Source organism: Anguilla anguilla, chromosome 5 (assembly GCF_013347855.1).
Source record: "Anguilla anguilla isolate fAngAng1 chromosome 5, fAngAng1.pri, whole genome shotgun sequence".
In the NCBI taxonomy this organism is placed as follows: Eukaryota; Metazoa; Chordata; class Actinopteri; order Anguilliformes; family Anguillidae; genus Anguilla; species Anguilla anguilla.
This window is the reverse complement of record NC_049205.1, coordinates 51,670,600-51,696,774: the sequence shown is the minus strand read 5'-3', so window position 1 is coordinate 51,696,774 and position 26,175 is coordinate 51,670,600. Positions and strand designations below refer to the sequence as shown.

Here is a 26,175-nt window from a genome sequence, read left to right as displayed (position 1 = left end):
CACTGGCAGGGTCAAGTGATTCACCTTTGAGTGCCATGAAAACAGTAATCTTTGTTGATAGTAATGAATAGACTACATAGCATATACATCAATTGCAAAACAAAGGGCAGGGCATACATCTAACTTAATAAAGCCAGCAAAAGGATTGCCTAGCAATAACAAAAGACTGGAGTCCAAGCATGAGTGCACAGAGGGCAAATATGTCCAGCATATTGTTTGAATGGACCATGTCAGGTGCAGTGGCTATAAATGGGGGTAGGTGTTGCTTGAAGATATGAGTTATCAGTCTGCAATGGACACTGAGTTGTGTCTCAGCAGTCTTTGCTGAAGGAGTGAGGTCGCTCCACCACTTGGGAGACAGGCAGTAGAAGAGTCTGGACCGGGCCAGGCAACGGCCAGGCTGTCGCAGCAGGGGACAGCTAGCCAACCTGCTATAACAAGTTACAGGACCGAGTGGGGCCATATGGCTGAACCATGACCTGGAGGTAAGCAAGAGCTGCACCTTTGAGGGCCTTGTAGGTCATCACCAGTGTTTTGAACACGATTCAAGCAGCAACTCGGAGACAGTGAAGTGAGCACAGGAGGGAGGTGACAAGTGAAAACTTGGGCAGGTTGATGATTTGCTGGACTGCAGCATTTTGGATCAGTTGGAAGGGTTTCAACTGATCAGTCAAGGAGGGATTTTCAGTTGTCAAGTCTAACTAGAGATAACTAGAATGTGGATCAGGACCAGGGCATACTCTCTCTTGAGAAAAGGTGTGATCCTCCAAATGTTGTATAGTGCAAATTTGCATGAGTGGGTAGCTATGTGGGCCTCATAGGAAAGCTTGTTGTCAAGGATCACATCAAGGTTATTGGCACTCTTAGCAGGAGTTGCCAGGTTGTTGTCAATGGTGATGGACAGATTTTGTAGTGGACATGGGAAGAGAAGTTCAGTCATGTCCAGGTGTAACTTGAGGTTGTGGGCAGACATCCAAAGAGGGATGTCAGCCAAGCAGGCTGAGATGCATTCTTCAACCTGCATGAAAGAGAGGAAAAATTGACTGCTGTCAACATGACAGTGGTAAGAGAAACTGTGGGAAGTAATGATAGAGCCAAGGAATTTACTGTAAAGAGAGAATAGGAGAGGGTTAGGGTTAGAACTGATCCCTGTTGGACTCCAGTGGAAAGGGCACAGGGAGAGAGGATAGTGACCCTCTCCAGGAAACCTTATGGGTGCAGTCATATGTGAACTATGTGAGTGTGATCCCTTTAATCATCTGAGAGGGTGTCTAGGAGTAGTTGGTGGTTAACCATGTCAAAGGCCATTGACAGGTTGAGAAGAATGAGGATTGAAGATTGGGAATCAGCCTGGGCAGTGTAGAGTGCCTCTGTGACAACAGGGAGGGGCCTCAGTTGAGTGGGCTCGCTAGAATCCTGGCTAAATTGGGTCAAGAAGGTTCTGTGAGAGATCGATAGTTGGTTAGTAAAAGCACATTCAAGAGTTTTGGATAAAATTTAAGGTAGAGATACCAGTCTGCCGTTCTTATCATTGCAGGGGTCAAGTGTTGGCATTTTGAGGAGCGGTGTAACTTCGGCCATCTTGAAGGCAGATGGGACACATCCTGACTCCATGGATTAATTTATGATGGCGGCTATGGAGTACAATGACAAGTTTAGGCGACACCTTGGATTTGAAAATCCAAACTTGTGATTACAATGCTCTGTATCCTTTACACTACGCAACCACACTGAAATTAAAGGAATAAAAATTTTACAAGAAGACACCTGTCATTTTAGGGGATAGCCTGCATCATGGCCCATATTAACTGGGAAACTGGGATCACAGCGCATGCACTACAAGTGGACACCTATAGGAAGTGTTTGAATCGTTGCCAAGCGGTGTCTTGAAATCATGCTCAGATTACTTCTGCTGACTCACTCCTGTTTTATCTTTTTTATTTATTCAACAACTATACCAAGACCTTACTATTTATATTGCTTTCCACATATAACCTCCTTAGCTGCAGTAGAAGTACATACAGTGTCCCACAAACTGGCTCAGTAATAATGGACTGCCATCAGATAATCAATGCCAGCTTATGATGATGTGGTAGCATGGCATGTTTGCTACCTCGTTCAGTTAAATGATTTACTGAAAGCACCAGTGCTTACTGCTGGGGGTCATATGTGCCCCACAAAGCCTGCATTCTGTCTTGAAGCAGTGAGTGACATCACCATAGACATCTTTTACATTCCATTGATCCGTCCATTCCATCACCACACCTTCGGGGTACAATGAGCTGGCAATGGAGGGGAATCAGGCCATCCTGGAAATGATTCAGTTGACTAAACCAATTCTCAAGCTGAAGGACAATTGGAAATGGAAAGAATTCATGTAGATCGGTGGTCTCCAACCCTGGTCCCGGCGAGCCACAGAGTCTGCTGGTTTTTGTTTTCACCTTAAAATTAGCACCCAATTGAGACCCAAGACACCAGGTGAGTTGAGTTAACTGTGTAATCAACTGCTCTAATTGATTCATGAAGTACAGAGTCACTATGAAAACCAGCAGACCCTGTAGCTCTACAGGACCAGGGTTGGAGACCACTGATGTAGATAATGCCACAGGTTTTGCTAAGATGGTGCAATATGCCACTGAGGAGGGGGCATTGCAGCGGTACTTTATTTGATTGATTTGGCTAATAATGGGAGACCTGGGGCTATTAGCTATGATAATGGGCATTATGTGCCATAGGATGTGTCTCCCAGCTAACTGGGGACCGGGTGCATATGCATTTGATAACAGTTGTAATGCTCCTGCAGACCTGCATTTACCACGCAGCAATTCCTCTCCTAAATGAATGTGTGGGTAAGGTTAGTTTAACAGAGCGTGAGTCTGTTACACAAAATGGGGTACTGTTGCGTTGTGCTGGTACTCATGCTCATGCTGCTGGGCTGGTCAGGCCTTCCAGTGCAAACTCTGAGGCCTATGCAGTTCTTATAGGCCTTGAGTTTCTAAAGGGAGTGGAATATCTTGATTGTATTTTCTGTATCTAATGTTATCATATAACATACACACAAATGGTCATACATACATTTTCTCTGACACACGTATACATCGCACACATACCATACCATGGTGGACTTAAATATCTTGGGATAGGTTCAGACCTGGCCTAGGAGACATTCTTAGGATTGAAATGATAGTTTCTTCTTGTTTACCACTCATTAATGTTTGAAGAACCAATGATTGTTGGACTTCAACACCATGCCAACCCACGGCATGATAGCAGGCGCTTGTACGCAATCAGCAGGGAGCATTGACTAAGGAATGGGGAGGTTGGCAATGCAGAGGGTGATAATTGATGGATTATGGCTTATGGGGTATTGGGTTTCAGCCAACCCTAAACCACAAAGGTAGATGTTTTAGGAAGTTCTTCAGAATTCTCTTGGACTGCCCTTGAGATGGTCCCGTGTGCACATTGGTAAATAAATTGTCACTTATTGGACCTGCTGTTGCAGTCTTATCTTTGGAGTTCCTGCAGTCTCTTTCCTGTGGTATTGGTCACTACATCATAAACCCTGATGCATAATTTCAGAAACCATTAAAATGCCAATAAGCTTCTCTGAAATAAATGGCATGCAGTGCAATGTAATTTACTGTAATAAAGAATAACGAAAATCAAAGTATATAAATAAAAAGTATAGGTATCAGCAAAGAAATCTTTAATAACTTTTTCTCTATTTTGTGTGGTTTATTTCAGACTCCTATCCAGGTCCCAAAGCACATATCTTGTACATGTTTAATATTTAAGCTAAGTTAAAGGTGGCAGTTTTCAGCACAAAGCAGGTGTGCACCAGTTGTGTGAGAATAAACTGTAGTTTTTATCCTTTAAGAGACATCAATTGAAAACTGGTGTTGTTTAGTCATATAATTATTATTCTCTTTTGATCGATTAGTAACACTGAATGTCATTTTAATATTACTGTCAAACATTTTTACACGTATTACATAGTGATTGTACAATTTTACAATAAAAAATCTGTTTTAAACTTCAATTCCAATAGTGCTTTGCGTTTGAATCGGAAGTTTCTTCAAGAGAAATTGGCGCTGATCTATCCGGGTACTCAGTTCGTCTCTTCCTTTCGCGCCGGTAGCTGTAGAGCAGCGCGTCCATGTGCGCATCGATTGGGACTTCATAGTTCACAGAACCTATCGAAACCGAGCCATAACACAGTCCAAGACATGGATCCCAACTCCCTGATTGAGGCCCTTCGGGGAACCATGGACCCGAACTTGCGTGAGGCCGCGGAGAGACAGCTGAATGAGGTAGCTAGCTTGCTAAAGTTGGTTAGGGTTCGTGTATCAGGCCTTTTTCAGTAGGAATACTAGCATGGAGTTTAGCTTGTGATTGTGGGATACTGAAAGTCCACCGGGAGACCGATCATGTGTCATTGTTGTTCAGGCAGCTAGCCATTTAAAAATCCTTATACCACACAAGCCGAATATGTACAATTTTTTTTGTCACTGTTAATATTATTTGACGCTTGATTACAGGACGTGATTCAACTTGTGCCGTACGCAAGCGATTCTTAACAGTGGCGTGGAGAGGTTACGCTAACCGCTAGCTAGCTCGCTTGTAGATGTCTGTCGTTTTCAAATGCTCGGCAGTAGCTTGCTAGCTAACTGCAAAAAAAACCTAATGAACAGCATTATTTAACATTAACTCTGTGTGGCAGTGCTTTTTATTTTCGTGTATTGGTTGTCAACCTAAAGCTAATGTGAAAATAAACAAAGTTAGACATGGATCCGAATGTCTCACGTGTCACGTAAGCTAACTAGCGCTAGCTGTTAGCTAGCTAGCACTTTCTGGCAATGATATTCATCGGGTAGATGATTGCCGAATCGTTTATGAAATGCGTTTTCGTCTCGTATGGTTCTCGTATTGTTGTAGCCACAAACTAAATTGAGTAGCAGATTGTTCCATTCCATTACAATCCACTTAGCTTAAGCTAACCTGACTGTATTGATGGAAATGAAATTGTCAATTAGAATTAAAACTTGCTAATTAGTACTGGCATTACCAGCTTGTGTAGTTCCCATGGAAACTCTGAGACGCAAGGAGGGGCCTTTTGTAGATAACTGCTTGCCTAAACGTTTATTGTGCTGTATTAATAGCTATCTAATGTTAGCTATTCTTTGCTTATATATGTAACTTGTTGTCGGGTGAATGTTAGACATTCGCACATAAAGCACAGACATTTAGCTGTTACTTTTGTCTTTGGTAATTTACTGGTAATGAGCCGTTGGGTATTGTAGTTAGCGAGAAACTAGTAAGTTGCCATTGATGGCTCGCTAAATGTGCGCAAACGAAAGGTCAACAAGTTAACAGTAAAGTTAGCTCGACATTTCCTTTCCTGGCAAGTGTCAGTGCGCTTGCAGGCTTCTCTTGATTTGACACGTTGCGGCAGCAAACGTAGTCAGCGTTTTCGTTCAATATTATGACCATTGTGTGACGAGCTTCCTGTGTATTTCATTGTTGTGTTTTATAGACATGTCAAAATAAACGGACACACCTTGACAGTGCGTGGTTGAATCATCAAGTCATACAGAGCCACGTGTTGGAGCAGAAGAGAAATTAAATCCTCTCACACAGTAACTAACAGTGGAATTAGGTTTGTTTGACGTAGATTTAAAGTTGCCAGCAAGATATACTTTTTCGTTAAAGAGATAATGTAAAAATATATTTTTAAAGATGAGACATTTGTTGTAAAATACCTTTTTCAAAGTGACCATTTGATCTCTAATGTTAATATACTGCTCGAAAAAGAATAATAACAGAGCAGTTCTACAAACAGCCTTAATGTAACCACAAAGGCTTTTTTTGAAATGAAATAATCGACTTACCTGTGCATGTGCGCAAGGCTGCCATATATCGGTAAAGTTGAGTTTGTCTGACTTAATATCACATTATAAATTATAAAAACAGGTACTGCATAAGTGCATTCAGCTCTAATGTCAGGGTAATTGTTATTGTTAGCTATAAGAGGGGGTATTAAGCAATAAATTAACATTGACTAATTTTAACATTACAAGCACAAATGCTCCATTTAAAATCTCTAGGTTGGTTTTAGTTGCGCAGCGACATGAGTGTGCTCAGGTACACAGAAAATGTCATTTTGACCATGTAAACTACTTGCAGCCAAATGGACTGGAAATATTACAAGAGCTGTTGACAGTGTGTAACTGAAGTGTGTGTGGGTGGGGTTATCCTAGGTTATGAGGCAGATATTCTGGGGTTGGATGAATGTTCACTTGGACTGATTTGTGGCTTTGGGCCCTTGTGAGTCTGAGTCACAGTGTGCGTTATCCAGCGGCAGGTTGAGTTTGCTGGTAACTACGTGGAGGGGGAGGGGGGGATTTTTTACCATCCTCCTACTGATGCAGTTTAATGTATGACAACATGATTGAAAGACAATAAAAATGCATGAGGGCATTTAGCAGTGATGTTATTGTGTGTGGTGAGAAATCGCATCACTTAATGTAATGTCAGTGGTTTAAAATGGGGTTGCTGGGGGCAGGCATGTGCTCTGTCAACTATCGGTTGTATGAGGGGCTCTCATTTCCCTATTAAAATGGACAGTGAATTCTGGCCAGGGTGGTGGTGTCAGGGTGTTCTGGCTTAAGGAGCGCGGACTCACACTCTGGCGGAGCTCCAGGCTGTGTGAAGCACATGCTCTGATTCTTCTGTGCTGGCACATCTGCAGAGAGCACGCCACTCCACCAGTCTCACTGCGCTCCAACCCAAACTACTCCCTCATTCAGTAGCAGCGGCCATTCGGTTCTTGTCATAATTTCCAGGAAAAATAGGAAAAGGAAGCGGAACTGTAGGGTTTGTCCTAATGGGAACAAACCCTTTGGGCAATTGCTGGAGAGTCTGAAAATAAGAGTTTTGTGGCATGGACTTTGGTGGAGTGTTGGTGGACCATGTCCAGTAGTATTGAGGTCTTTTCCCATACCAGTCTTCTTGAGTGTTATCAATGCAGTTTTTTTTTTTTGAAATAAACCTTTGATAAAAATTAAGAAGCAACAGATAAATACAACTACACTGGACATGCTTGCTGGAGTGGGTGACCATGGTAATGGTACATATGATTTTAACAGATTTGTTACTGTTATTGGCTCCAAGAATGTTTATTGTCATTGTCTGTCGCTACTGCTAAGAGCATTTGCTTCATGGGAGTAATGTGGAAAGTACTTTCATAGACACATTTGTGTACTGGAACATTCCGTTACTCCCCGGGTGGCTTTCTTATGGGAGAACAGTTGATGAGCTGGGCAATGAAATTAATGTCTCGCCACAGAATGTGCTGTGGTTTTTTTTTTTAACGGGTTTTGAAACCCATTTAAGGTTTTTTTAAGTAACAGAAAGCAGGAACCTTTTTACAAAAGCATATTTTGTTTGCGGTAGCTTAGTTGTCTGGCCGATCAGTGTGCTGACTCCAATCTTAATTGGAGTCTGAAAATATCGCTCCATGGAAAACATTACAGGAAAGCCTTTGGATGTACATGCTAGACATAAGGCTTCCTCTAGGCAACCAAAAAACTGAGTTTTATGTTCTCATAGAACCACCCTAGGTTTATTAACACAGTTTAATCAACAAGCTGTGTATCAACTGTTTCAGTATCCAACACAGATAGCTACTGTTAGATTCTAAAACTTTTTTTTGTTTTGATCAGATATTCATGCTATACCGTAACAAGGGGGGCGACCATGAATAAAGTCTAAACCGCATTTAGCATAGCCCAGTATCCACTATCCAGTATCACCTGAGTGGAGAGCTTCGTGAACACGAGGTTCCCTTTCCTCCAATGTAACAGCGGGAGGGGGTAGAATTAGAATCCGGTGCTGCGCATTAGAGCAGTAGAGCCTGCTAACCCATTTTTATTCTGCCTTTTTGACAGGGACACTCCCAGGTGAACTTTGTCTCAACGCTGCTGCAGGTCACCATGTCCGACCAGCTGGATCTGCCCGTCAGACAAGCAGGTGAGCGCTGGCTATTCAGCTAAAGCAGGGAGTGGGAGGGGCATGAGGATTGGGGCACTCGTCATCTCTCAGCCTCTGAAAGCCACCGTGTGATGTCACCGCTGTTCTGCTGGTCCACGTTGTGTTGAGTACTTCTAGTCCTGAAACTCAGAGCGGTGCTGAGGTCATCATCTGGTTTCGTGTACTCGGCTCTGCCTCCAGGCTAAACTGCTAGCTATTTCCAGGAATTCCCCAGTGTACAGCATGCCTCAGTGGCGTGCAACTTTCCCATTCCCCCTGTGTAACTAACACTTGTAGCTTTCTTTCTGTCCACTGCTCCCTGAGTACTTCGTGGTGGCATTCTCTGTCACCCCCCCACCCCCAGGAGGACTGAACGAGGGACATGCCATGCTGACTCATGGGGTGGTACAGTGTGTTATTTGGGAAAGCCGTGTGCCGTGTTCTAGAACAATTCCTGTGTGGTGTTCCTGTATAGTTGTGTGTGTGGTTTGTTGTGTGAATTCAGTCGGCTAGCACCGGAGCATGTATTTGGCTGTTCTTTGAATTTTGGTGTGCTAACACGGCTTTGTTCATTCTCTACGCCATAATATTTGCATGCGTGTTTTATTCTTGGTATTTCAGTGATCTGGCGCATCAGGGTGAATGTTCCCCTGCCCCAGGTCTCTGGTTTAGGTGTGTAGATGACACGGGTGTTTTTAGATCACTGAAATGAACTGCTGTTCACTATTTCCAGGAGACCTGGTATATTCTTGCGATTGGAATTGCTGGTCGTGAAACAGTTGGGCAACTAGATTTGAAATAAAATCAATCTTGGTTCAATTCACAGCGAAGGTTGGCTCATGACTAAGATAGCGGAGTGTATTGCTTATGCGTGACACTAGTTGCTGTGCCTACGAGATGTGTCACGCAGTGGGCCAGGAAGAGTGGGTTTAGCCATGAAACGTGTTGGCTGGAACGCGCAGTAGTCCTAAAATTAGACCTGGCCCGGGCAGCCTTTTGCCGCTTAAGCCCTCCACTGAATAACAGTGTGGAGTTTGTGATCTTGTTTTGTTATGAAGCGCTTCATAAAAGGCCTTTGTATGGGTCTGCATCGCACTGTTCCCATGATTCTGTAGCTGAGCATGAGAGCAGTGCAGTGGACCGCCCGTTAGCATTCTGCCCTGTCCAGATAGCGTCCCATTCTGCCTGCCTTTCCGTTTCATCTGCGATGTCCCTGCGGCGCTGACACAATGCTGTGTGTCAGCATGAGAGTGCTGATGTCAGATGATAACCGCACAGTTGAGTAACTCAGACGGACGCTCTCGGCCCGACAGAGAGGTTTTCCACGAGCAAATTCCGTCAGAGCCATACCCTCGTCCCGTGACTGCTTACCGTTGGCCCGCCTGCAAGGCGTGTGTCCAATTCCAATTCGGCCGAGATTGAATTTGGGAGCGAGCTGTTGTGCCAGTAGCCTGTGGCTGTGGGCTTGTTCCGTTCCCTCGGGGGAGAGGAGGCGGTGGTAGCCGCTGTCCATGCGGCTCCGACCCCTCGAGCGCCCCCCCGGCGACCCCCCTGGCTTTCTTTGAATGAGGCGTCGTCATGGTAAGTGGACCCGCTAGCATTGTGGGGAAATCGATACCCAGGGACAGGGGAAAGGCGGGGTTACTGGAGGTCTTCCCAGAAGCGCTTCGGTGGAGCCTGTTGTCTCATACTTTTGCTGAGGGAAAGGTGCGTTCTGCTTTAGCTTCAAGTGACCTCACAAATTAACACAGCCTGAGCAAAAGGCCCTCCATATGAAGTTGGCTCAACACAGCTGAAATAGAATGTATGGCATGTTTCTTGTCAGCAAGACCCTTTATTTATGGAGAATTTAGGCCTATTGCTGAATAGTAGAAGAAATTGCTGCTACAGCAGATAGCAAGTCAATGTTGGCTAATGTAAAATAATGCTAGGGGCAGGCTACACTAGAATAGTTGCAGCCGTGATATGTGAATGTACTGCATTGCAAATGGACGTACAGAACTATACTAAAGCAGTGGTTCAATGAAAGGAGTATAAAATGGTTGGCTGGTGGACACCCCAGGCCCGATCAGTCACATTCGCTGCTTCGGCTCACTTCCTGTTTCCTGGAATAGCAGCACAGCGTGTGCGGAACGGCGGAGCCGCTGCTGAAGCAGACCTGGATGAATAATTTGTTGAATTGATTTGTCCAGCGCCCTGTGATTTAAAGACCGTGAAAGTAAGTAAGGGGCGAAGGATCTGAATGTGAGTCAGGCTCTTAATGACTTTAGCTTGACTGGAATTCACCGCCTGCTTCTCTGAATGGTCTTCGCATTCGCTCCGGAAATGTGTGCAGCAGAAGCCCCATTCAGCTAGCAAGCCAACAGCTCTGTAAAGTATCCCACACGCTGTAATAATAATAAACTTTATTTATATAGCACCTTTCATAGCATAGAATGCAGCTCAAAGTGCTTTACAAGAGAAACAATAGAAATCGGTACCACAGGCATTAAGATAAGATAAAAATAGAAATGAAACAATTCAAACTATTCAGTACAAGATCCTCTCAGTCACAGAATCCATGGGACTGTCCTCAGGCACAGCCCCCATATCTGCTGTATGTAACTATTAGGACAGAGGATGCATCTGTGGAGTTACGCCAAGCAGACAGGCAGACTAGGGCAGGGCGGCTGTTGACCTCTGAATGCCTTGCATTCACTTGTTATGCGTCTTCCGCTTCTTTATGAAGGCATATTTCAGAACGCGTTCATGCCAAAGTGCGAGTCGTGTGAAATGCATGACTCTTTGGACACACCCCTCAGCTGTATTGCCGATCATGGTTGTGCACCTTTTCATCTTATTTTATATGATTTTTTTAATGGTGAGGATCTTTTGTCATATTCTGCTTGTGAATAGTATCGTTATAGTGAGTATTTTGTGAGTATAGTTATATATTTTGAGCTTTTATGATCAGAAGTTTTAACTGCCTGTTGGTTAGACACACTCCGTAGTTCGTGGGGTTTGAGTCTGCAACATTTTTCTGTCTGCGAGTCTGTCTCTCGGAATTGAGGTGCGGCACCGTCCAACACGTTGGTCTCTTGGGCGGATGGCATCATAGCTGTGAGTGTGAAATGGTGGCAGGTTCTCGCATTGTTTCCATACGCTTGCATGCTTCTCTGTGCTGCGCGCACACCCTAAAATGGAACACAGACTGTGAAAAAGACGTGTTCATTGTAAACGCTCACAATAGCTGAGCGCAAATTAGAGTTAAGAGCTCCGGGCCATCTCTGCCACAAAGCTGCTGAACTACTGTCCTGTTGGCGTACAGACGGTCGGCGTGTTGGCGGTCAGAAAGCGAACACTGTTATGACCAGAGACGCGCCGGTGACCGGGCGTTACAGGGAGGTGCATTGTGGGATAGAGGGGGCCTCCCGTCACGCCGGGCCCCGTGCAGCGGGGTCGTTCCTCTCCGTCACTGCTCCGGTTGGTTTGGGAGAGTGAGTCAGCGGCATCCCGCCGGGGCCTGTGAAGCATAACTCACAGCCTCCCTCCACATTCAGACCCCCAGGGCTACAGCACGCTGGGCCCGAGCGCCGCGCTAAAACAGCACGCAGGCTCTTCACCGGAGAAACCCGAGCCCTGACTGCGGGGGGGGGGCTGAATATTTAACAGAAGATGAGTAACACTAATGAACCCAGACGGTGGCTTTGCTGAGCCATGCACACCGCTAATGGGTTTTAAAAGCATGCGTCCCGCTGCTCCTCTGCGCCGGGGGAGAAGACCGGAGGAGACGCCGCCTGGTCACGTGACCTCCTGCCGAGCCCTCCCACCCGCTTAACATTCAGCTCTCGCCTGCCCCCCCCCCCCCAGGTGTGATCTACCTGAAGAACATGGTGACGCAGTACTGGAATGAGGGAGAGGTGGCAAGCGGGGAGCAGCCCACCAACCACATCCCAGACGAGGACCGGCTGTTCATCAGGGACAACATCGTGGAGGCCATCATCCACTCCCCTGAGCGCATCCGGTGAGGCTCCCAGCCAGCTGCTCTAAAGCAGCGGCTTAGACCGCTAGAGCGGCCACTCTCCAGGACCAGGGCTGGCCACCGCTGTGCCTGAGCCACCATTAATAATAACATGGGCAGGCAGTGTGAAGTGAACTCTCTTTAACCCCTTCTTTCTCTCGCTCCCTTCCTCGTGCGCAGAGTGCAGCTGACGACGTGCATCCACCACATGATCAAGCACGACTACCCCGCCAAGTGGACGGCCATCGTGGACAAGATCGGCTTCTACCTGCAGTCAGACAACAGCGCCGGCTGGCTGGGCATCCTGCTCTGCCTGTACCAGCTGGTCAAGAACTACGAGTGAGACCCCTTACCGTCGGCAAGCAACATTACTTCCTGTCGCCCCCACGCGTTTTATACTCCCTAAATTCCATCAGGTTGTAATGGCGTAGAGTGCGCCGTGCTAACCTTAAACATGGCAGCTGGCAGACATGACACATCCGTTTGACTAGTCAGCACTACTGCATGAGGAACCTGGGGCTGTGATCCTATTGGTTGAAGCTCGCCATGCATTTTCAAGAAGCGCATTTTGATTGGCAGGTACAAGAAGCCAGATGAGCGCAGCCCCTTGGTGGCTGCCATGCAGATCTTCATGCCCATGCTGAAGGATCGCTTCATCCAACTGCTCCCTGACCCCTCCAGTGACTCTGTTTTGGTCCAGAAGCAGATTTTCAAGATCCTCTACGCGCTCTTCCAGGTGCCTACCCCTGCACATGCTCCCACCGTGACACCACAACTCTTTCCTGGTCAATCATTTTACACAGGGTTACATGGGGTTCCCTTAGGTTACACGGGGTTCCTGGAAGTTGTTTGAACATTCTTGGAGCCTCTTGAATTCTCAAAAATATAAAGTTTTTGAACAATAACCTATAAGTATGTCTGAATAGTTTTATTGTAATCTAGAAAAGCTTAATGTTCTTAATTTTCAAATGCTATGTAGATTATTCAGGATAATTTGGATTCTGATCTGGATAGCTGTCAACATACTAATCAAAGCGGTTGGTGGATGTATTTGCGTTTTAATGGCAGATACTGGGTCATTTTCAGGTGTAGGCACATCAATAATGTATAGTTTTATTGAAAGTCAGGAACACGTACTATAGCCTCCTGTGCACGTATGTCATTAAACCTGTGTGAACGCAATGTAAAGTGCCTCTTATTTATAGTCTTGGCCCTAAGCCAGTATGGGAGCCCTGAACACAATATCAGAACTGAAACTCTTTGATTGTTGAATGAGAACTCAACTTTAACCTGCTCTTATTTACATTTGCTATGTAGATATTTTTGATGTAATACTAGTTAAGCAGCTTGTTCAAAGAACTAGCCCTACAGGATTTGAACCTGCAGCCCTTCTTTCCCCATGCTGCACAGTGCAGCGTTTTGGCATTGCGTTTGCTGAAACCAGTCCAGCGTGTAGCAGTGCTGCACACCCCACTGAGAGAGAGCGAGAGTAAAGGAACAGATGACCATCTGGCAGGTCGTAAAGGCTGTGCTGGGCTCTTAGTGCCATCCTGGTGCAGTTAGATAGCACTGTCCCTGCACTGCTCTCTCACCGCCCATGTGAGTGATGGGCTGACGGCAATGCCTGTTTGGATTAATGACATCATTCCTTACCCCTCCCAACAGTACAACCTGCCCCTGGAGCTGATTAATCGGCAGAACCTGACGGAGTGGATGGAGATCTTGAAGACGGTGGTGGACAGAGACGTGCCGCAGGTAGCCGGGGTTGGGGAACGGGCTCTCGGGCCGGTGGAGATGGCAGCCTGTGTTAAGGCCCATCACGTGGGCTGCGGCTGTTGAATGGTGTCAGCTGGTCTCTCTTGCAGTCAAATGCCTGCTGGCGTAACCGGTTTGACGAGTCTGTTGGGCGGCACGCGTCTCCGCATGCTGCGGACTGAATAAACGGGTTTGGAAAAAAAGTCTTTCAGTCTGCCTGGTGCGGAAGAATAACAGTCACATTTTATTGATCCCCAGTGGGGAAATTGCTGCATTAAAAGAAAAATGCAAATAGTATACACAATGGAAAAAAAAAAAAATGTAAAAGCCTGTCTGTAGCTTATCGCTACTTGGAGAGAGATTTTATGCCTCATTTGCTGTGCTGTGGCTGTAGCTGGGGTATTCCGGGATGGCAGTAGCATTCCTAATGCGTAGCGGTTTGAGCCAGTCCAGGTTTCATTAGCAGCAGGTCAGTGGACTGAGTGGGAACTGCCTTTTAGTGGTACGCTATGCCCGTAACAGCCCCGTGTTAGAGATTTAAACCACCAGCTGCATAGCGTACGGACGTGGGTGGAAGCTGTGAGCTCGAAGTGCAGGAACAGTGCATTAGGGCAGGGAAAACGGAATCAGATCTGTTTCACACCCCCTCCCCCCCATTTCTCTTTCCCCCCCCTCCTGCAGGAGACACTGCAGGTGGATGAGGATGACCGGCCCGAGCTGCCCTGGTGGAAGTGTAAGAAGTGGGCTCTGCACATCCTGGCCCGGCTCTTTGAAAGGCAAGCCCCCTCCCCACCCCCCTACACTCACACCCATGCATTCTGCTGAATGGCTCCTGTGACAAGTATACCAGCTAACGCGAATGCCATTATCAACTATATGCAAAAATTGAGATTAGACTAACTATAAGGCTAGCTAATGTGTTTATTAATCGGCGTATTGCTAAGCGAGCACTGCTAGGCTAGCCGCCAAACTAGCCCGTTAAACCCAACGGTGACGTATGAGCCGCCTCGCCGATGGAAACAAATCTGGTTCATTAGACGGGCAGCCAGCTAACCCTTGGCTGTGTCTTGGGACATTTATTATGGACGTGGCCTGTTCTTTATTAGGAGCATTTATGAATGCTTTCAGCCTAAATGGGCTTTCAAATCAGCTTGATTATGGCATTATATTTCCGTGTAGCATGTCGTTTGGTGCCACGTCTGCAAGGCCCTGGATTCCTGCCCTGTTAGATTAGAGATTGTTTGGTGAATTAATCACATTCGCCTGGGAGGTTGCTCACTCGTGCGGTCGTTAGCGTGCGGCGGTGTGGAACGCGCGTGTTGGCGCGCGCCCTAACTGTCTCCGCTCTCCGCTGTGCTTCCCGCAGGTACGGCAGTCCGGGGAACACCACCAAAGAGTACACGGAGTTCGCCGACCTGTTCCTGAAGGGCTACGCCGTGTCCGCGCAGCAGGTGGGCGTGGCCGCCGGCTCTCGGGCGTTAGCGCGCGCCGCGCGGTGTGTTTAGCGGACGGAAGCTCACAGGCTGTGGTCTCGCTCCCCGCAGGTCCTGCTCAAGGTCCTTTATCAGTTCAAGGAGAAGCAGTATGTAGCACCCAGAGTCCTGCAGCAGACCCTCAACTACATCAACCAGGGCATCGCCCACGCCATCACCTGGAAGAACCTCAAGCCGCATATCCAGGTAGAACACTCACACACGCGCACACACACACACACGCATGCACGCAGGCACGCACACACCACCACGGGGGGCGTCCCCAGGACCGAACGTGTGAGCCACTGACTTACCCTGTCCTTGCTCCTGTCTCTCTCCCTGTGTGTACTGAACTTTAGGGTAAGTAACGGGTTTATGCCTTAGCCCATGAGAGGCAATCCTGCTTCAGGGCTGTGCCTCGGTCCCTGCCAGCTCAATATTACACCCCCCTCTTGGCTCATTCTAATTAGCCCTGCTGTATTAATCTGTAATATGCTAAACTGTGCTGTGCGCGGATCAATTGGTCATGCCTAGCTGTGGGCTGTCAACATGGGGCCATTAAATGCTGACAGCACAATTACCTGCTTGGTTGGTTTTGGTTGTCAATGTCTGCGTTCGGTGGCGGCGGGCTGTCGGGCTGTCGGCCCACAGAGCGTGTGGTTTCCTGGCTGTGCGGAGGCCGGTGTGCGCGGTGTCCGTCCGTGTTCAGCGCCGCCGTCCGTCTGTGTCTTACAGTCTGGACAGCGGTGCTCACGCCACACCCACAGCCACAGAGACACTGGAGATCATAGTACTGGTCCAGTGATGTCTTACTGACTGCTCACCACTGACCAGCCTCCAAACTCTCCTACAAGCCTAATACTTACCAGCCAATACACTCTCTTACGAGCCTAAAACTTGCCAGCCATTGCACTCTTCTACAAACTCACCACTCACCCTTGTCCAGGCTCTCCTACAAGCCTAACACCAGCCTTAACACCCTTCTACAAGCTCAGTACTGACCTCCTTCCAAACTCTCCTACAAGCCTAACTCATACCAGCCAATACACTGTCCTACAAAAGCTCGCCACTGACCAACCCTCTTTTACCCCTGAAATTTAGCGGCTGTGTTTGGACAGTGCTGTGACTGCGTCTGTCTGTGGTTCTAGGGGATTATTCAGGACGTGGTCTTCCCCCTTATGTGCTACACAGACAGCGACGAGGAGCTCTGGCAGGAGGATCCTTACGAGTACATCCGCATGAAGTTTGGTAAGACCTTACGCCACTGTGACTGTGCGCGGGGCCGGATGGTCGGCTCCTGCTTTACTTCCTCCTCCGCTGCTTCCTTATTTTAGTGGTGCGCAATGCTGAATGTGTTGCTAAGCCAGCACAGCAACGCCTGTGAATATGAGGCTGCAAACCAGAATGCTGTGAAATGGCAGGTGTTGAGAAACAAGCCTGTGGGGCTCAAGCCGTATATAAATTCCCCATGCTGCCACGCTATTGTTTTAGCCTTCGCACTCGTTACTTATACTGTGAAGCTCTTAACTCGCCGTAATGAACGACGACACTCCTAACCCGCTGATGAAACGTTTTAGAGTCGCAAGGACTTGCTCAGAGAGCGGCATTATCTCTGCTGCAGTCTCTTAATCGCGCTGTCTGAATGGCTCCTGCCTGCTCGCTCCTGGGAGAGCGGGTGCGGCGGTTACTTTGTCATCCGGCAGGAATGCTCTGGCTCTGCCCTAGCGACCGGTCTCGGTGGCTTTGATTGGTTGAGGAGGCTCTAATGGGAGCCTGCAGCAGGTCCAGCTGCTCAGCGCTGCTCGGAAGCAGAGAGGCGGCTCGCGTTCACGGTTTCTGTGTCCGCTTCTCTCCCTCAGACGTGTTCGAGGACTTCATCTCCCCCACCACCGCGGCCCAGACCCTGCTCTTCACGTCCTGCAACAAGAGGAAAGAAGTGAGTCTGCCAGCCTCGTCGCTTACCGTCGCTCCCCTCCTTCCCCCTGGTCCCTCCCCTTCCCCCACAACCCAGTAACCCCACCCATCCCATTAGTCACAGTCCCCTCGGTCACAATCGTCACAGTCCACTTTATCACGATGTAGACTCCCTGCCACCCAGTCAGTCAGTACTCCTCTGCATTCTGGTCATTACCCCATCCCCTAGGTAGTGATGACTCCTTTCCATCCCAGTCATTAACTCCGCCCCCAGTCAGTCATTACTCCTCTGCATGCCAATCAGCACTACAGCCCCCTGTTAATTTCCATGCTCCCCGGACTCTGTCATTAGCACCCCCCTCCGCACAGATTGTAATGCAGTGCTAACAGCATTATGAAAACTGCAACAGCTGCTAGGTTCTTGGGACTTTGTTCACAAAGTGAGCTCGTTAGGTAGTTTTCTCATGGCTGTGAAAGTGAATTTAATTACTAGGTTGTATTTGTGACTGAATCATTTTCATTTCATACATGGGATATTATGGGATGTAGCGTGTTCCTGTATTTCTGTCATGCTTCCTGGCTGTGCGGTGGCCGGTGTGCGCGGTGTCCGTCCGTGTTCAGCGCCGCCGTCCGTCTGTGTCTTACAGTCTGGACAGCGGTGCTCACGCCACACCCACAGCCACAGAGACATTGGAGATCATAGTACTGGTCCAGTGATGTCTTACTGACTGCCCACCACTGACCAGCCTCCAAACTCTCCTACAAGCCTAATACTTACCAGCCAGTACACTGTCCTACAAGCCTGAAACTTACTAGCCATTACACCCTCCTACAAGCCTAATGTTTGCAGGCCATTACACCATCCTGTCCTCCAAGCTCAGCACTGACTAGCCTCCATAACTTCCTACAAGCCTAACACTTACCAGCCAATACACTCTCTGATGAGCCTAAAACTTACCAGCCGATACACTCTCCTACGTGCCTAGAACCTATCAGTCACTACACTCTCCTATAAGCCTAACACTTACCTGCCATTACACCCGCCTACAAGCCTAATATTTACAGGCCACCCTCCTGTCCTCCAAGCCCACCACCGATTAGCCTCCATGACCTCCGACAATCCTAACACTTTCCAACCATTACACCCTCCTACAAGCTCAGCGCTGACCAGCCTCTTGACGAAGGGGAACCCTGGTCATCCCACTAAATTTGAATGTACATCTGTTCATTTGGATCTCAGGTGCTTCAGAAGACCATGGGCTTCTGCTACCAGATCCTCACCGAACCCACCGCTGACCCACGCAAGAAAGATGGCGCTCTCCATATGATCGGCTCTCTGGCAGAAATCTTACTGAAGGTGAAGCTCTCCTCCAATCTGAGCACGCTCACTCGGCGGCTGGCCTGTCACAGACAAACCTGCATTTTACTGATGTCACTTAAAGAAAGACGAGTTAGGCCACAGTACTGGGTTTTTGTGTCATGCTGCATTGATATTTCCCTGTAAATCAAAGATATGGTGCATTAATTTCTGGTAAGTCTTTGTTTGAGGACACATTGGGGTAATGCTGATGCTCCTTTCCCACACAGAAAAAGATCTACAAAGACCAGATGGAGTTCATGCTGCAGAACCACGTCTTCCCCCTGTTCAGTAGTGAGCTGGGCTACATGAGAGCCAGGGTGAGAATTACACCTTATTATGAAACGTAGCTGAACGCTGATGTAGAAGGCCAGTCATTTTATAGATTAGGATTTATATTGGCCAGCTCAAGGAATGTATAAAATGATTAAGATGTAAGCTTTGGGTTCTTTGAAGATGAATAATGTCATTTATTTTGCCATCTGTGAGATGAATGTCTAACATGGTTGTGCATGTAATAACCTGCAAGCTAAAGACATTCATAGGGTAGCGAACAATATTTTCTGTGAGGCTGCCAGATGTCAATGTAGCATACAACTGGGTGTAGAAAAATAGTCAAAATCGGGATAAAAATTGTGATTATCTCAAGGACACACAAAAAAAGAGTATTGTGCTTGATGTGAGACCATGCACTTGATCTTGGTGATGCCGCACAGTGTAGTTTGAGTGAGGAGTATGTGTCATGCAGTGTAACTGCATTGCTGACACCTCTCCCTCCCCCTCCAGTGTCATGCAGTGTAACTGCATTTCAGACACCTCTCCCTCCCCCTCCAGTGTGTCATGCAGTGTAACTGCATTGCTGACACCTCTCCCTCCTCCTCCAGTGTGTCATGCAGTGTAACTGCATTGCTGACACCTCTCCCTCCCCCTCCAGTGTGTCATGCAGTGTAACTGCATTGCTGACACCTCTTCCTCCCCCTCCAGTGTGTCAGACTGTGTAACTTCAGCCCTAACGCCCCTCCCTGCGTCTCCAGGCTTGCTGGGTCCTGCACTACTTCTGCGAGGTCAAGTTCAAGAGCGACCAGAACCTGCAGACGGCCCTGGAGCTGACCCGACTCTGCCTCATCAACGACAACGAGATGCCCGTCAAAGTGGAGGCCGCCATCGCCCTGCAAGTGCTCATCAGCAACCAGGAGAAAGGTGCCCGTCCTCTGCCCTGTGAGGGCTTCGCCAGGAAGCGCTTATTAATTGAGTGTCCTAACAGCCTCATGGCTACCTCCTAGATGACTGAGTTGAGCGATTGCTGATGAGTCATCCTGTGAAGCGCTGGTGCTGTTTTTTATCTTGGTCTGAAGGCGTCTGTTCTGTGTTCTCTCTCTCTCTCTCAGCCAAGGAATACATCACGCCATACATCCGGCCGGTGATGCAGGCGCTCCTCCACATCGTCCGGGAAACAGAGAACGATGACCTCACCAACGTCATCCAGAAAATGATCTGCGAGTACAGCGAGGAGGTCACGCCCATTGCCGTGGAGATGACCCAGCATTTGGTGAGCGGCCAATCGGCACCTGCTACTGGTGCAGCTGGTAACCTAGGTTACTGTTTAAGGGTTGTTCAGCCTGCTTCATTCCTGGCCAGATAGGTCTATTGTGGTTTTTGATTCACTATCCGTTCCAACCAGGGGTTCCCAGTCTATTTTAAGGTTCTCTCAAATAGTCTTTGTGGCTGAGGACCCCTACTTCAATGGATGGATGCTAGTTGAAAAACACCTTGGCTTTATCCTCTGATGTTCTTTCTCCCCCCCCCCCCCATCCCCAGGCGATGACCTTTAATCAGGTGATCCAGACGGGTCCTGACGAAGAGGGCGGTGATGACAAAGCAGTGACAGCCATGGGAATCCTGAACACCATCGACACACTGCTCAGTGTGGTGGAGGACCACAAGGAGGTCAGCGGGGCACCCAGTCTTCTCCATAAGAATAGTTTCAGAATAGTTACAGTCTGTGCTCTCAGCCCCCCCCCCCCCCCCCACCCCACCCCTCCCAACACAAAGATAGTTGATTCTGTTTGCATTTGACCTATGCACAAAAGGTTTTTTTTTATTGTAGGTAAACTCCCTCACAGCCTGATAGTAATATTGTGCACTCTAGCCCTTCCCCTTACGCTGTGTTGTGTTTGCAGCCTAGCTGCACAGGGCATTGTCCTTTTGGTGGGGCTTTGTGTTTGTGTGGCTGGTTCCTGTAAGCTACACACACAATGACACTGATGCTTTGCCGTTTCAGATCACCCAGCAGTTGGAGGGAATCTGCTTGCAGGTGATAGGGACTGTGCTGCAGCAGCACGTCTTGGGTGAGTTCCGGCTTCCTACTCAGCCGCATTCCTGGTCACTGAGTCCTCCACGGACATGTCACTCTTGGACTTCGCTCGGTCTTACCCTGGCGTGTGTGCGCTTTCCCAGAGTTCTACGAGGAGATCCTGTCCCTGGCCCACAGCCTGACGTGTCAGCAGGTGTCCCCGCAGATGTGGCAGCTCCTCCCATTGGTCTTTGAGGTGTTCCAGGAGGACGGCTTCGACTACTTCACAGGTACACAGCGTCCGTCCTGCCTTCTCCTCTGAGAACTTCCAGCTCAACAGATGATTGGGTGCCAGGGGTCAGGGGGTGTGTCCTGTGTTTCTGATGCGCTCTTTTTTCACACAGACATGATGCCTCTTCTGCACAACTACGTGACCGTGGACACCGACACGCTCCTGTCCGACACCAAATACTTGGAGATGATCTACAGTATGTGCAAGAAGGTAACTGCCTGTGCGTTTGCTTGGTTTTACGGTGTCGCTTTTCATGAAAAGTTTGCGAAGGGTTATAAGCTTATTCCTTTATTGTAGGTTCTGACAGGGGACCCAGGGGAGGACCCAGAGTGCCATGCAGCCAAGCTATTGGAAGTCATCATACTGCAGTGCAAAGGGCGTGGCATTGACCAGGTACTTTATCGGACATTTATTTCATCTGAAATGTCAGTTGCTGACCAGTATTTACAGTAAACTCCTGGTGGATAATGGTGGGTAGGTAATTAAGGGGGATTGCAGTAACAGTAGTCAGTAAGTGAACAAGGCACACAGATCAACATGCCTTTTCTTGTGCATACATGTTCTTTTATGCACGCACATTCATAGAAAGGTTGTGTTAGTATGTGATGAGTTTTTATGAGCTTTCAACCCATGTGTTTTATATACTGGCTACATATAAAGCTGTGCGTGTACAAAGACAGTTCCTGGGTTTCAGGAGCTTTATATTGACCCCCATATGGGGACTGAATATCTTTATGGAAACTATCTTTAGACACAACCTTATAAAAGCCTCTAGGCAGTGTGTGACCTGACTGGGCAAGGACGGTATGGATTTGAGCACGTTGAGCCTCATGTGACCTCACTGGGAGAGCAGGTGTGGGTTTGAGTGCTCAGTCATGTGACCCGAGTTTGAGAGGGCCTGGGTTTGAGCGCGCTGCACCGCCCCCTGCAGGTGGTGCCCCTGTTCGTGGCGGCGGCACTGGAGAGGCTGACGCGGGAGGTGAAGACCAGCGAGCTGAGGACCATGTGCCTGCAGGTGGCCATCGGCGCCCTGTACTACAGCCCCCCCCTGCTGCTCAACACGCTGGAGAACCTGCGCTTCCCCAACAACACCGAGCCCATCACCAACCACTTCATCTCTCAGTGGCTCAAGGACATCGACTGCTTCCTGGGGTAGGCCCGTCCGCTCCATTTGACCGTCTGGCCTTGTGCTTCTGCGACAGGCATTAGATCAGAACCAGAAATAATAGATGTATTATTTTTAATTTAGTGTAGACTGAGCAAATGCTCTATCCCCCACTTTTACCTGCACATAAATAATTTCTCAAGTGGACTGAGACAGATTTGGATTATTTAAGGAGTGAGTGCTTCCTGAGTCACCCTCACTGAGGTCTACTCGGTGAGCTCACAGCTCTGACTCACTGCGAGTAACATGCAGGTGTGCTGTGTCTGCAGTGCACACTCAGCACTGCTTAGCTGCTGGGTCTTTGATCCTCTGTGCTGTGCTTGGTCCTCTGTGGTGCCCTGGGTTTGATACTCTGCTGTGTTTGATACTCTGTGCAGCTCTCTGTGTGATTTCCGCGCTGAGCTGTGTTGTATCTCCAGTACTGGTGCTAAACTGTATTGGATCTCTGTGCTGAGCTGCGTTGGATCTCTGTGCCGGTGCTGAGCTGTGTTTGCGGTCCTCAGGCTCCACGACAGGAAGATGTGCGTGCTGGGCCTGTGCGCGCTCATGGACTTGGAGCAGCGGCCGCAGGCCATCAACCAGGTGGCCGGCCAGCTGCTCCCCGCCACCATCCTGCTCTTCAACGGCCTGAAGAGGGCGTACGCCTGCCGGGCCGAGCACGAGAACGACGAGGACGACGATGACGAGGACGGCGAGGAGGACGAGGAGCACGGTAAGACGAGGGAGAGGGGAGGGGGGAGATGGAGGGCGGATGGGGACCCCGCCGCCTGCTTTCTGGCCGACCGGGAGAGGGGAGCCTAAACGTTGGGGGGGTCTGCGTCCGCAGCGGAGCTGGGCAGCGATGAGGACGACATTGACGAGGAGGGCCAGGAGTACCTGGAGATGCTGGCCAAGCACGCGGGCGAGGACGGCGACGACGAGGACTGGGAGGAGGATGACGCGGAGGAGACGGCCCTGGAGGGCTACACCACCGCCGTGGACGACGAGGACAACCTGGTGGACGAGTACCAGATCTTCAAGGTCATCCTGCAAAGTAAGAGCATGCGCCCGCAGGGATTCTCCTGGCTCAAAATGAGGTAGAGGCAGTACTTTAATGGTGATCATGTGAACACATTTTTCCTCGTCTTGTTGGTAATGGGAATTACACTTTTTAAAGGACAGTAATGATCAGATGGTGACTATACTGTCTTCACCTGCTGCTCATGAACTCACTCACGAATAAATAAATTGGTTATTGTAAACATTAAACTGATAAGATGTAATTTAGGAAACTTTTTTTGAAAATATTGGACATGCTTGGGTGCAAAGGAAAACTAGATTTATGCTACCTGTCCTAATGTAGTGAACTCAGTGTGACTTCTGGTCATGCACTCCGTGCATATAGTACTGTAGCTTAGCCTTCTCCGATAGCGCCTTTCCTGGAGCAGTGTGCTGATTACGATACAGCGCCACATCGGAGTAATGCTGCCAGTGCAGTTACAAATTATGGAAATCCACTGAGCACATCGCTTGTATTTATAATGTTTTTTCGTGCCGACACTGGTCAGAATTTTGCGGCACAAAATTGGATTGCGGTGGCTGGCTCAGAATCGTCTATGCAGGAAAAACCCTGGGCTGTCCTCTGCATTGTCTTGCCTGCTAGATCAGGGTTTCTCTAATTAGTCATATTAAAGGGTAGTATAAAATGGAATTAACAAGTTTGTTTATAACTTTAGTTTGAGTGTCAGCTTTTCCTCATTATCAAGTAAATGTAAGTCTACAATGAAATCCCTGACCCATGTTCATGTGTTGTCATTTCTGTGGTTTAAAAAAAAAAAAAATCACATTTTCTTTTCTTCTATTCTTCACGATCATTTGTGGGCTGTAGTAGGCTGTATTTATTTTTTGTACTGTGAACAACTGCCAGTCCTCTAGCTCTGAGTAAAATGTTCTTCTTAAATAAAGGCTAAATTACTGAGACCTTATGTTTAAACATGTCACGGGCTAACCTTCCTTTTTTCCGGTCTTATTCCAGATCTACAGACGCGAGACCCAGCGTGGTACCAGGCGCTCACCCAGACTCTCGATGAAGAACAAGGAAAGCAACTTCAAGATATCGCCACACTCGCAGACCAGAGGCGAGCCGCGCACGGTATGTTCAGCTGTTCGAAAATTTAATTTGAAATGACCAAGAGGACCCAACAGTCATGGGCCAGGATGTTAATCGATTTTCTCTTTTATATTCCAGAATCGAAAATGATTGAGAAGCACGGCGGATACAAGTTCACCGCTCCAGTGGTGCCAACCAACTTCAATTTTGGAGGCAACGCTCCAGGAATGAATTGAGTCGTCCTCTCCCTTTCTTACTCTCTGACTGATTGTAGTGAAGTGAAAATAAGCTTGTGTTGTTCCCTCAAGTAGTGGTTCCAGAGCTGGTTCTTCTCACTCACTCTTCAACCTGGACTGTATGAATTTGGACTTGGCACCAGAAGATGTGGGAAAGCAACCAAATGCAACCAATGGCTGGGAAAACTTAGAGAATTTGAACGTGAAGCAAGAAAGAAGAAAAAGCAGCTCCAAAAAACGTCCTATGGAATCCAAATTGTGGAGGGGGTTACCATAATGGCAGCTCTTTTTCTCTGTCCTCGTGAACCAGCTGGGGACAAAATCCAATAAATACAAAATTGACAATAGGGCATAAAGGCTTAATTGATTTCACAGTATAGTCTAGAACACCACTCTTTAAATTTATACCTATGGCAGTAGTGTTTGTCTACATTTTTTGCATTAACAAATTGCCATGTTTATGTATATAAGCCAAGGTTCTGTTGTAGCCTTGTGGAATGACCTTAGGCATTTGGAAGGTGTAAGCGAGTGTATTCATATGTAGCATATTGGATACATGTCAAGGCTCTACACAATGCCTGATATCTGTAAATTAATGACTAGCACTTTCTTAGTGTTCAGGTCTCCTAGCCTTCTGTATCAGACTGCAAATTTTTAAAAAATCAATTGAGATTATTTAAAAAAATGACAGGTGTTAACTTTATTACACTGCAGGTGACTTCTGGTTGTGGCTGGTTGTCACGTGTACGGATGTTATGTTGTATAATCGGTGACATCACTGCTACCAAAATGGCTACACTCTGGGATCCTGGGACAAAAGAGGAAAGCTCTTGGTCTTCGATTTGGACATAAGTTGTGTTGTAAGCACTGAAAGTCGGTTGAATACTTCATTGAAGCATGTACAATTGGACTTGATCATGAAGCTCTCAAACATTTGGTTGATGTATGAATGAGCCATCTATATATACAACAATATATTAAAAACAAAAGTTGGGATACATGTGATGGAGTCTTCTACAAGGATGATGAATATTTTCAGGTTATGAACAGTGCATGGTGCATATTTTCTCTGAGAATTGGTTCTTAAGATGGGTACCTGAAAGGATTGCTTTGAATTTTTACAGTTGTCCTCTTGGTCTTTAGTCTTTAATATTTAATGATACATTTTCAGGTTTGTGGGAGCACTTGCCCTATCTTTAATATTATTCAGCACTTGAACTCAATTTTTAAAACTGGATAATCTTTTCTGTTCTAAAACAAAAGAGTGATGCATAAAACTGGGATTGTTGGTCCTGTTTGTACAAACACTGGCCCAGACCTTGAAATCTGTCTAATGGTTGTGGGATGCAAGGAACATGGATGCAGGTTTTTTTTAAGTAAAGATGTGAGGCCACTGCTCTGTCCGTAGTCAATAAATGTCATCCACATACACAAAAGGGCAAACATACTGAAATGTTTAATATAATTACACATCTCTTCACTGTAAAATAAAAAATAGTTCTGAGAGACTCAAGAGATTACGCTTGAGGGACATTTCGTCTGGAACCTTCTGTCGGTTAAGTGTGAATTGTATT

At 47.5% G+C, this 26,175-nt stretch overlaps 1 protein-coding gene and 2 non-coding genes across 3 annotated transcripts; all 3 read left to right on the top strand.

Moving 5' to 3' along the window:
- Positions 1 to 4,107: 4,107 nt before the first annotated feature.
- Positions 4,108 to 25,606, top strand: LOC118226915 (importin-7-like). The gene is made up of 25 exons (XM_035416913.1): positions 4,108 to 4,310; positions 7,947 to 8,028; positions 11,878 to 12,031; positions 12,209 to 12,367; positions 12,608 to 12,764; positions 13,694 to 13,783; positions 14,465 to 14,559; positions 15,150 to 15,234; positions 15,328 to 15,462; positions 16,404 to 16,503; positions 17,115 to 17,191; positions 18,410 to 18,526; positions 18,757 to 18,846; positions 19,561 to 19,726; positions 19,915 to 20,075; positions 20,345 to 20,473; positions 20,808 to 20,874; positions 20,984 to 21,109; positions 21,224 to 21,321; positions 21,409 to 21,504; positions 22,043 to 22,263; positions 22,780 to 22,988; positions 23,103 to 23,309; positions 24,291 to 24,407; positions 24,504 to 25,606. The coding sequence occupies exons 1-25, from the start codon at positions 4,227 to 4,229 to the stop codon at positions 24,599 to 24,601; spliced, it is 3,120 nt and encodes a 1,039-aa protein (XP_035272804.1). The 5' UTR covers positions 4,108 to 4,226; the 3' UTR covers positions 24,602 to 25,606.
- Positions 15,930 to 16,110, top strand: LOC118228548. The gene has a single exon (XR_004765521.1). It is a non-coding gene; the product is annotated as a small nucleolar RNA SNORA23 (small nucleolar RNA).
- Positions 17,756 to 17,936, top strand: LOC118228547. The gene has a single exon (XR_004765520.1). It is a non-coding gene; the product is annotated as a small nucleolar RNA SNORA23 (small nucleolar RNA).
- Positions 25,607 to 26,175: the final 569 nt, after the last annotated feature.

Bases quoted from the DNA above. Each gene is read 5' to 3' on its own strand.
- LOC118226915 (XM_035416913.1), top strand. From the start codon at position 4,227: ATGGATCCCAACTCCCTGATTGAGGCCCTTCGGGGAACCATGGACCCG. The intron at 14,560-15,149 runs GCAAGCCCCCTC...TGCTTCCCGCAG, and splicing joins CTGGCCCGGCTCTTTGAAAG to GTACGGCAGTCCGGGGAACA. The intron at 18,847-19,560 runs GTGAGAATTACA...CTGCGTCTCCAG, and splicing joins TGGGCTACATGAGAGCCAGG to GCTTGCTGGGTCCTGCACTA.